The sequence below is a fragment of the Achroia grisella genome, unplaced genomic scaffold (assembly GCF_030625045.1).
Source record: "Achroia grisella isolate CSIRO2021 unplaced genomic scaffold, CSIRO_AGI_Agris_v1 utg660, whole genome shotgun sequence".
Classification (NCBI taxonomy): domain Eukaryota; kingdom Metazoa; phylum Arthropoda; class Insecta; order Lepidoptera; family Pyralidae; genus Achroia; species Achroia grisella.
Genome location: NW_026712984.1, coordinates 4492191 through 4504798, shown reverse-complemented (window position 1 = coordinate 4504798; position 12608 = coordinate 4492191). Strand labels below are relative to the sequence as shown.

Genomic DNA, 12608 nt, shown 5'->3' with positions numbered 1-12608 from the left:
ACGTTGGCCTCGAACGGTCCATCTCAATACTGAACAAGCCTTAGAACAATATGTTTACCTGATCACTTGGCGTGTCCTTTATATGTATGTGCCAAAATTGTTGGTAACGGTGACAAATATTATGTAGAACTGTGTTACCTGGTTTAGTTAATGTTCATGATGATTACAGTTTATGTACTTACCTCCGTGACCGAGTCAGAAGTCCTTGTTCTATATAGTTTTAAAAGGAGGTTGACTCAACTATATTTCAGATATGTAGTCTATATGTAACAGAATGCTTATAGCGAAGAAACTTTGTAGGTACATTTTATAACTTTTTTTACACTCAGACACACACACAATCATGCTCATGAATACAAATATTTGTACCATGTGATGAATGGAATAGGTACAATCTTTCGACGACCTCGGTGTTCTAGCACACTGCGTTACGACCGATGGTCGCGAGTTCGATTCCTCGCACGGCACAAACATTATTATGATTGTTTGTATCGGTCTGGGTATTTTATATGTATAATATGTATGTATTTACAAAAAAAAATATCTAATTATTAATTTTTAATTAAATTATCTATGTATTTGTATCAGTTATCTAGTACTCATAACACAAGCTTTAGCTAGCTTAACTTGGGTCTAAATGGCGCTGTGTGAATTGTCCTTTTTTTTATTCCACAATCAATGTGCCTATGCAACTTTTTTTTTATTTTCAAATTTGAGCACCGCAAGCACACGTGATGTTAAGTGATGTGATGAAATCAAGAATAAATTGTATTTCCTGCTGTATATCCACTATCTCCATCAGTTTCAAGGGGATAGGGTGTGACGTTCCACGTAATAGAATTCATTGCAATGAAGCTGATGAAGCTTATAATAATAATAATAATGCCCTCTTTTCCCTCTAGTGCATGATACATGAGAAGAGACTTAAACCTGATTCACTTAATGTCAACAAATCTATTAACAAAATCCCAAATGCACGATTCACGTTTGCTCAAAAATTTCTTTGTCATACTAGGAAAACCTAAATCAACACTGTCACACATTTTACTCTTCTAAAAGTCCTATGAATTTGTAGGTATTATGATTTCTAAACCTTTTGCTATGTCTATGTAACGGATTTGTCTCATAAGTACGTATCTTGTGAATATGGATTCGTTAAAACAATCTTTATACATTTTTTATGTAAATCTCTAGTACTTACTTTATAAAAATTACAAATATACGTTAATAAATTCTCTCATCCCATGGATAATGTTGTTAAGAATAATACAATAAAAATGTTTGTAATATTATGTTATTTATGCAATGTATTATATTTATTTATTCAATAAGAACACTTCAAGGGCCCTATTCTACCTATTACCTCTTCTAGAATGTTGGAAACGAACAAAAACTTTGTTAATAAAAAATAAAAATAATTTATATTTCTGAAAAACTATTTTTAGATATTCAATATATTTAGTCCATGATTTATCTTTTTCAATTCATTTCATGTGTAGACAAATGAAATAACAATATCATAACGAGATTTTGTAACTTTGAACGTCAAATATTTTCATTATTTATAGCCCACTTTTCAACTAGTTATAGTTAGTTTTGTACTCATTAGTTAACGGCATAGAACTTTCCTATTGGCAATGAAATTACGGATGCATAAAAATTTTCTCATTAGGTATCACTGCTTCTCATTCGTTGCTGTGACTGAGGAGTTTTTCACGGTAGTCACTGTGATGCTATTCATGTATATTTACGACGGGTACCATTTTTTATCAAATGGGTCGTCAGTTTGTTTACCATTTCAATTTACCTTTTTAAGTTTAAATCACAAAGGTCTAATGAACATGCTGCTTATAAATGCACTTTGTTCGAGTCGCGGCTTGCATAATGCGCTTTCTAAATCACAATAGCGTTATTGGCGCGAACTAACTTTCAGAGTAACGGAACGAATCTTCGACGGTGACAGTTGGCTGGCCCCTCTGTTGATCTGATGACGAAAAGAGAAAGTGGATATTGACGGACTGTACACAAAAAACATGCATTTATATAGAATAAGGCATAAGTATGTTATCAAAGAGATAACGAAGCTATCGTGATGTTAACATATGACTGACATGACAGTGAACTCTTGAAAATAAATCATTAAAATCGGTTAAATTTTTAAGAAAATGGCGTTTACAGATATATTTACAAAACACAAAAAATGTACAATCAAATTTAAGTTTGTACAACCTTCTGCATTTTGATATGGTTAGATAAAGTCAAAGAAAATAAGTAAACTAGTTTTATATGCTAGTACTACATATCAGTTCTATGCTTGACCAAAGAATCCAATACAAATACATTTTTTTTATTGCACAATAATAATGCAAAAGGGGAGTTTAATGCCATATGTATGTTATTCATGGCATTCTCTACGAGCTAACCTTTAGGTAGAAATAGAAAGCGTATTAGGGCATTGATGGCGACAAAACTGTGACAATAATACTATATTATGTAAATAACTAAATAATATTGACTTATATAAATATAATATATATTTGAACACAAAAATATACTATATATATTTAAAATTTGAAATTCGGAAATACATCTAGTATATTCTAATGAAATAAAGCCACATAACAGCTGGATAAAAGTGCACTACGAGAAAATTTTATTAATTCAGAACCCTAAATAATTTTCGATATTGCGTATCACAAGTACAGTTAAATTTACAACTTCCTTTTTTTATTTACTTTGTATTCTTAAATTATACAGTATATAGTACATTATTCTGAAGTGTATGTCAATAGAAATGCACCATATAATTCAATTGTATACTTACCTGGCTCATTACGGTTTCACTTGCCAAATGGCACGTCATTAGCTGGCGTCTTGTCCTTTCGCTATCATTACCGTGAATGGGACTGCTTGTTATATACTAATATACCAACTTAGTAATTATATAGGCTCGCATGCTATCTACACGAGCTAATGCAGCCAATGGATCTGATGTTAAAAATACCTTTTCATTTCGACGGCCTCGGTGGTCTAGCGGTTTAACGCACCGCCTTACTTCGGATAGTCGCGGGGTCTGTTCTTCGCACTGCAGAAACATTTTTGTTCATGAGTATGATTATTTGTGTCGGTCTGGGTATTTTTTATCTATAATATGTATGAATTTATGTACATACATACATATTGTAGATAAAATATTTATTATTGTAAATGTACGTTACATTTTTTTATTAGCCGTTTTAGTACCCATAACATAAGCTCTGCTTAGCTTGGGATTAGATGGCGCTGTGTAAATTTTCTTGAGATTATTATATTTCGTTTTCTTAAGAATCACCTTCCAGCAATGGTATTTTCGAACCTATACGATATTGAAACCATCAAGAAAAGAGCTTATTCCTTCTTAAAAGGCCGGCAATGCACTTGTAATTATCCTGGTATTGTGGAGCTCATGGGCAGCTGTAATCACTTACCATCAGGTGAACCGCAAGCTCGTTTGTCTCTGTGTTATAAAAAAAAATAAGACCCTATTTTATAGCAAACGGGACCGAAAACCTTGTTAACTGTTGACAGAACCTATTTTATTATGTGTATAGATATTATATTTTTATCTCTGATAATTTTCTAATTTTATTACAATAGTTTTCTTTTCAAGATCCAAACCACAGTCTTATACAGGAAGTTGGGTAATGTTTGCAATACATACGGCAAACTTTATTGCAATTAATATCGTAACTCGTAACACAATATGACGAATCATTTCGCCCACTACCTGTTCTACGCAGCTTCCAAAGCCTAAATTGCCCCCTAAAGATTATATCTATTAGGTTTTCCTCTATGATAATGTGTGAGGATAAATATTAAGGAAAACGCAACTTTACTATTATTGTGCAACGCATTTTTAGTTGCGTTTGGTTATTTACTTGTAGTATTTTGTCTTTTCTGTATTATAAACGTTTGAAATAACAAAAGTTTTCACGTGCAAATGTGGAATTTTATATATATATATATATAATCGTATTATACATAAAGTCGCTATTAAAAAATAGGATTGATGCTAGAAGGGTTTAGAGTTGTATGTATTTTTAATGCCACATTATAATAAATTAAATTAAGTTAAAATTGTCCAAAATTAATGTTACGGGTGGACAACCCTTATCACTTAGGAGTAAGAAAAATAGATAGTAATTCCCAGCCTACTGAATATGCATATAAAATTTCATTCAAATTGGTCAAGCCGTTTCGGAGGGGTGTGGTTAACTAACATTATGACACGAATTTTATATTTAAGATTAAGACTTGTCCGTTTGTAATGAACTAATTTTAATTATGTCTCCAAAGCTTAGATATACTGGTTTTGGTTGGCCTTGAGAATATATTTTGTTTTTAAAGAACAAAAATATATGCAGCTAGTTTTACGAGATACACGTTACATATATATGGCACCGCTATCTGATTACTTAGCATCAGAGACAAATTTCTTAGCTTGAATATATGGAAATTCGCGTGGCGCGTGGCGCGTGGCGGAGCCATCGTGTGGCAGAGAGCAACTCTGAGCAGTTCCCTAAACTTGAGACCCGGGTTTAAAGAGAGCACTTTAGCTGATGAACGCCAACACTCACCTTCACCGCTCAGGTTCCTTACTGCCCAGTCCAATGTGGTAAGAGCCTGCTAGTGCTGCTTTAGATACACGTTCTAGTATATTGGGCTCACTAAAATATAGTCAAACGCAGTGATGGCTGGCTCATCCGTCATACTCATGAACGAGTGCTGCTTGTAGGGAATGGTCTGCTCTAATCACTATCACTGATTATTTCATTGAATTAGCGCTGGTTGGTAGTTTGTATTCACACACTTCAACTTAAAATGTAAAGTAGCAATAAAATTATTTAAAAGAGCAACACGCACGTTTCTTTCTTGTGGATGAGACTTTCCGAAGGAGCGGTAGATTGGAAAAAGAAATGTGATGACTATTCAAAAGTGCTTCAATGTAATTTATTTGAATAAATGATTTTCTATTCTATTCTATATAACTTTGTACACTCATAGTTTGCGTAATAATTACAAAAAGAAAAACTGATGAGTAAATAAGTACATGCATCTCCGAATTACGTTATGCGACATTAATTCCACGGCCACCAAGGTCATGCCGCACAGGAGTCGCCAACCTTGTCTACCAACTCTGGTTTATTAGGACCTATATTATATCGTACTACTATAAACGGGCGATATCAGTACGTATAAAAATTTTGTTTGTCTCGTAAACTTCTCTAATTTTGTATTTACAATTTAGATAAGAAAATCTAAAAATTATATTCGTCGAGTTATGCCCAAATCTCTACATATGTGTAAACATGTTATTTAAACAATTTTTGTGTTGGTTATATTATTATGTCAAAATTTACTAAATAAAGTATGTCATATCTATATCTATAAATTTTATAAACAGTTGAGTTGTTTTTGTGCAATGGTTGTGACTCGATGTTGGTGAAGCTCAGTCCGCCTAATAGTTGAGGACTACGACGAACGCAGTCATCGTCAAGTATATTAAGTGTGTACTGCCAACCTCGTAAAAACCTTTTAACGCCCTTTTACTCATTCTTAGTGTTTTGGAAAAACCTAGGCAATTACACATACTTGGGCGTTTATGAGGAAAAATTTAACCCGCTTTACGAAACTACAGTAAAGTAAAAACAAATCAAGCAAAATTTATGGTAAAAAAATATATTCTTTCATTTATTTGTTATCTGTTCTGTCGATTTTGGCATAAGAATAGGTAATTTAAATAATACTTTTTACTTTAATCGTTTTTCGCATTAAAGTAATTTCACGATTGTTTAATGAAATTGATGATTAATTATAACGTCATCAATATTATAGAATCGCAGCTGTATAGTTACAATAAATGAGATGCCATTGGTGCGTGACGTAGCAACAAAAGGCTGACGACAGCTGACCCAGGCGTGGGATTCGGAAGCGATCATTATTGAGAGTTTGAGAGGTGGAGGTGGACCTACGATTTGCGATACGAACGCCATTCCTCAGTGTGGCGCGGAACAGGCGGAACACTCGACCTTTTCAAATTTAGAATTTATATTTTTTATTTTTTTACGCGGCAGTTTTTTTTACGCAATACTCGTGATCTTGTGGCCAGTGTTCGTGTTACTTTTTTGTGACACTTCTTTGGATTTTTCTAATAAAAATACCAATTTGATAGTGTATTGGACTCATAAATATACTTATACATAGTAAGTGAACTTTTTTTTTTATTATTTAGCTTATAAAAAATATTTACGCGACATCCATCTGTTGGTCCATGTTTCGTAATGTAGATAAGACATTGTTAAACAAATCGTGTCAACGAGTTTAGTACCACTTTTATTGCATCGTAGAACAATGCTGTAATTATCATGGTTTCCGTAATTGCAAAGTGTACTAATAGATATAAGCAAATAGTATTTATTATGGCAAATGTCACCTGCGTGTGTTATCTATCTATTTCGGCTGTTTCTTTGTTCATATTTATATTCATAATACTTTTAAAAAGTGGATCTTAAAGTAACAAAAATATTAAAAGACTGGCATGAACTATATTTAATATTTTCTCTACTTTCATATTTATAGAAGAAATTCAAATTGTAATTCTTCAAGATATTGCTTATTAATATTTGAACTTCTATACTTGACCTCTTACAAACTACAGAGATGGCGGGAGAGGAATACAAAGATAAATAAAAACAATACAACATTGTTGGCCGTGTTATCAACTGTTGGTGTAGGTCAGGTACCTTTTTCCCAGAAAAAATTATGTTGACTCAGAGAAAACATTGATAAACATATGTAAGTGGGAACATTAGATCTTAGAATACATATAATAAAAATATAACTGATTGCTGTCTGTATATATGGATATTAATAGAAACTTTATCAACATATTAGAACACAAATTACTGTGATTTGATTTTATAGGCGTTTGTTTATCATCATAGTACATATGGTTTAACCGATTTGGATTTCATTTTCACTAAAGGATTGCGTCAAGTGGCCAACGTCACTTAAAACTCCACAGTTACTCTGTAGTACGTTGAATTTAAATATAAGTACTGAGCGAAATGTGGTAATGATAATTTTGTTATAATGGGACATTTTCGTTGAGTAATGTCTAAATGAGGGAAGTTGCAACCAATAGATTATTCGGGTGAATCTCGAGTATATTTTTGGTTATAGGTGTCTCTGACAACTTCAAAAGATATAATATATAAATGTATATTACGCCCTTGATGGTTTAGTGACTTCGCACACCGCTTTAATTCTAATGGTAGCTGGTTCTATTTTTCGCTCAGTACAAACATATTCATAACTACAACTGTTTGGATTGGTGTTTACTGAGTAAATTATGTATGTATTTACAAAAAAATATATGCTAAGCATACCTATCTATGTATAAGATATTATACTGTTTGTTAAATGTACAATACAGGACTAATTTGTGGTCAATGAAGCTGAAAGGGAGTGGCAACTAGTAGTGACAATGGGCATGCAAAACAAATAAAACATGACCCAATTCTTATGTACGTATGAAAAACTAACGAGCCGCCCCAGCTTCACACGAGTCTAGTAATGAATGAATAAGTAAGATGTAAGAAATGAAACAAACCCCAAATTCACACTAGAATATAAATGATGAACAACTCTATATAAGTATATATGTTTGGAAATTAAACAAAGAAATTCCGTTAAGTTTTTTGACAGTTCCTTTCAATTGAATCTATATACTAAAATTGAGAATAGGGAAAAATATATTAATACATTTTTTTATGTTCACAAGCGACTAAAATGTGAATAAAAGATTTTGAATGTGATTTAAGAAACTGAATGTTTTTAATATGAATTCGAAACATGATATAACAGATGTAAAACATTTTTTACCATTTGTGTGCAAGACAAAATATTTTCTACGTAGATTCTATTCAGTGCAGATTTTTTTAATTGTCTTTTCTTTAAAATATAAACAGAGACTGATTAATATAATTTATAATAATAATAATATATAGTATAACCAGTAATTATAATCGACTATAAATGTAGGTCGGGTAAAACAGATGTTCAGACGAGACGAGGTCGCGACCCGGCTCAACAAGTTGTACAACTGATGTGGGTACTGATTGAAACAATCGGTTTACTGTAACTCAACGTATTCAATACAATAATTGATGTAATATAAAAACATGACGACTAAAGAACTTGAAAAAAGAAAAAAATTAATTCAATTGAGTTTCTTGCCAGTCCTCTCAATTGGAATCTATATGAACTGGACTGTAGTGAACACTTATAATTTAAACAATTTGACGTTCATACGTTACATAAATGCTAAAATGTCCTACACAAAAAAGGTTTTTTGGATCTTAATTTGAACCTATGGGTGTCTGAAGAGTCAAACTCAAAAGTGACTTTTTTAACCTCGATGGTCTAAGTGTTTTGGACCTTTTGAAATGCCTTGTTTCCAAAAGTCGCGGGTTCGATTCCTGTAACGAAAGGGGATTAGATTATTTTTATCGAGTTAAAACTAACTGTAACGAATCTGGTACCTCATAATCATGGATGGCCTCTAAAGACAGTGTAACTACGTATATAGGGGCTAATGTAAGGTTATTTTACAACATTGATTGAAATGTTTTCTTTTCTCTCGCTCAATTCTATTTTTCTTGTTTGTATTAATATAAAATAGATACTTTATTGCTTTATTTACATGTAAATAAAGTATATTCTGTTTTCTCTTTAATAAGAATAGTTTAAACAAAAAAGATATCACATTTGAATATCGCCTATATAATATTATTATTAATTTCAAATTGGTAAAATTTAATTACTAAAAATATTTTAAAATAATTCAATTTATAAAATTAATTAAAATTTATAAAATTGGTAAAAATCTACACTTACTACACGAACAATATTTATTATGGCAACATAATACAATACTTAACAGTTAAAAAATACTAACGACATAACATTTACTTTGGATTTTTATTTTGAAATCTATTTGAAAACGTGTGAAAGTAAAAAACAACTCATCAATGTGTTCATGAATCAAAATTTTTTGATTCATGAACACAATCTGTCATCTATGGAAAGTTGTATTTCATAGGTTCAGTATTTTTGTTTCTTAATTCTAAATATAAATTAGGCCATCTAAAAGAACCGGTCGCTCTGGTACTTATATTAGGATATGTAAGTTATGTAAAATATATTAACACAACTGTATACTTAATATGCGGGTGATAAGATAAAATTGGTTAGAGTTTTTTGTATTCTTCAGAATACTTGAATTTTTTAATGTTTTTAATTATTTACTTTTTCTATTTAACATATTCCACAAGTATATATCTTATAATAACGGTATTACGGTTTATAATGTAAAATCAGGTGTTACATGTTTGAAAAGAGTTAGACATCAAAAAAAATATTGTGTTTAAAAAAATCGTAACGCATGCAAAACTGTAGTACTTAATTTAGTTATTATTATTATAGAGTTATTTCTATCCTATTATTAATTAATAGTTTATTTTTGTCTGGTTTGCACTTTTATTGAAACTTTTAGGTGCGAATATGTTAGTATGAGACGATTATGTTATATTATATTTGTAATATAAACTTAAACCCCAAATAGTCACACACATAAACGCATAGCTGGCACCAATGATTTACTAAATTTGCATATCTGTATTCAGTATTGAAGCTATACTTATTTATTACTTTTTTTAGGCAAAGCAACACCAACCGTACAGCCAAACACAAAGTCAACGCCAACAAAATCGACCACTGCTTCAAATAATTGCAGAACAAATTCTAAAGAAGTCGCTGAAGACAACGTCAGCCAAAGTTCCCTCGGAGGAGGTATAAAAGGCAAACTGGCGGCTTTATTCAGTAAAGAGCAGACGATAAGCGAGACAACAATAGCGAATAAGTTTAAACAGGAAAGAGAGAAGGAGATGGAGATGCTACAAAACAGATTTAATTATAAGGTAAGTTTGTTTATACCAGAGGGAATGTTAGTACAGTCGTTTGTGTATATCTATCGTCAGCAGATGGAAATGAAATCAATGTTTATTTACATATGTTTATATACATATATGCTTGTTTTGAAAGCTGTGTCCGGTATTAAGGGTGAGATATTGTAGTGGAATTTCAAGGTATAAAAACATACATTAGACTTGTACTTACACGAGAGACGCTGTGTATTAAGTGATGTTTATGTCTGTTGATGATTTGCTACTTTATACCATATTCACTATCACCTATGTATAAAAAGAATTTTAGATATTAAAACTTAAATAAAACTTTTATTGGCTGTTGATATAATACACATAGATTTTGTACAAAGCGGTCTCACTTATTTTTGCCGCCAAGCAACTTGCTCTGTTTCGGTTTTAAAGGAGATATGGCAGTAAAGTACGGGATAAAAGGCATAAAACAGTATTAATTTATTACTTTAATGCACACATGCAATGTAAAGTACATATGGCGAATATAACACCATAGAGCCTTCTCCACCAGTCAACAAACTGAGAAATTAGTAAGCGTCGCAATATAGTTAACAAACATACCTACGTGGAAACTTTTCGTTAATTAGTTCATAGGAATAGCGATGTATCACGGGTGTGCTGTTCATATATAACTTTTCATCAGGTAACCAGCCATTTCAATCATTACATAATTTATAACAAAATCGCTGTCGCTGTCTGTCCGTCCCTATATATGCTTAATTCTTTAAAACTACGCAATGGATTTAGAAGCGTGTTTTTAAATAGATAGTGTGATTCAAGAGGAAGATTTATCTGTATAATACATGCATACCCCTGCGAAGCCGGGGCGGGTAGCTAGTGGTATATAAACGTGTCTTTAAATAAACCATTAAACCTTTTTTTATAAATACGTTTTAGTTTTTTGAAGCACATTTTTTTTACATAGGTTGAAAGGACAAAAGTCAAAGACAAAATATACAATGCTTTATTTAGACAGCACACAACACTAGCCGCGCTTTGCCCCTTCTCCAGTTATTCCTGTACCGGGTACTTGTGTCACTTCACATTTCTACATTATTTTGGTCTTTCTCGATACATATGTACGGTATGAACTCTATATGTAACATGAATACGACTTACATAAAAGGGGATATGCAGGTTAAGTAGTAGAGTTAAATAGAGACTATTCTCAATAAGCAGTGTAGAAATTTAAAAAAGAATTTTCTGCCTATCAGAGACGAACTAGGAATCCAATCCAATCCAATAACATACGATGGATCCATTGTGAAACTGGAAGAGAAACTTCGAACAGTCAAGACTTTAGAGCTTGCACTAAACTTCTTAAATTTGTATTACTACTTCATTTTATAATCCAGGACAAACACAGCACCATCTTGTCCCAAACTAAACAGCTTGTTTTATGGTTAATAAACGATTGTTAGACATACTTGAATACAATTTTTAAAATACATACATAATATACATATAAAATACGTCTAAACAAATAATCATATCATGAACGCAAATGTGTGGATCGTGCGAGGAATCGAACCCACGATTATTGGCAGAAGGCGGCGTGCTGAAATGTTAGACCATCGTGGCCTTTTGAGTTATGCACTCATTGCTATTAACTCTACATAATGTAAAACGCCTGCCATATATATTCCTTTGTTTGTACTAATTTAGTACCTAATAAAAAGACTATATACTAAGATTATTATTATGGTAATGAGTTTATACATTATACGATCAATTAGACTAAACCGGTCTCTAATGGCCTTAATGGCATTACAGAAGTGGATATATATAAAGTGGTACTCGATTTTAGCATTAATACGTAATATGTAGTGTAATATTTGATTTTTTTCTTTATACGTTGAAATGCTGTAAACAAACAATATGGACTGTTTGTTTATAGCATTTTTGTATGTCTAGAGTCTATAATTGTGTCTGTTCTCTATGGATGATGGAACGACAAATAGATAATTCTCGCGAACTCAAGATTTTATGATTTGTATTTTTATATTAATGATAATTCTGGATAATTCACACAGCACCATATAGTCCTAAGCTTGTGTTATAAGTACTACATAAACAACTGATAGATATACTTATACACATTTTTTTTTGTTTTTACCTAATAAATAGACTCATACTATACCAACAATTATACTCATATGTAATGAACTAATTAATACAAATGTTTGTAACATGCGAGGAATTGAACCCGCAAACATTGGAACTGAAGTAGTTAGACTATAAGGATATGTAAAGAAAATAGAAGATGAATATGTAGGTATACGTAATTACGTTCAAATTGCCAATTAGTATTACCTACATATGTAATACGGAATGTACAAAGCAATACAGGCTTTCACCGAAAATATACAAAAGGGCATTCATATGCACAATAACAAAAATATGTGTTAATTTTTACAGCAACCATATGTTGACTTCGGTTGCGTCAGCACGGTTAGATGAAAACGCCTTCACACCAAGTTTGTTTAGAGAAACTCGTAGTGATTTCGCCATTTCTTGTCATATCGTATAAGTTTAAGTATTTGATTTTTCTATTGGGGGATTTGGGCT

The 12608-nt window shown here is 31.8% G+C and overlaps 1 protein-coding gene across 1 annotated transcript in view; it reads left to right on the top strand.

Moving 5' to 3' along the window:
• Nucleotides 1–12608, top strand: part of LOC131849863 (anillin) — a 71187-nt gene that overhangs the window by 30233 nt on the left and 28346 nt on the right. Inside the window, exon 8 of the mRNA XM_059199995.1 lies at nucleotides 9760–10019. Coding sequence (XP_059055978.1) covers nucleotides 9760–10019 — 260 coding nt within the window. The remainder of the gene's footprint in view (nucleotides 1–9759; nucleotides 10020–12608) is intronic.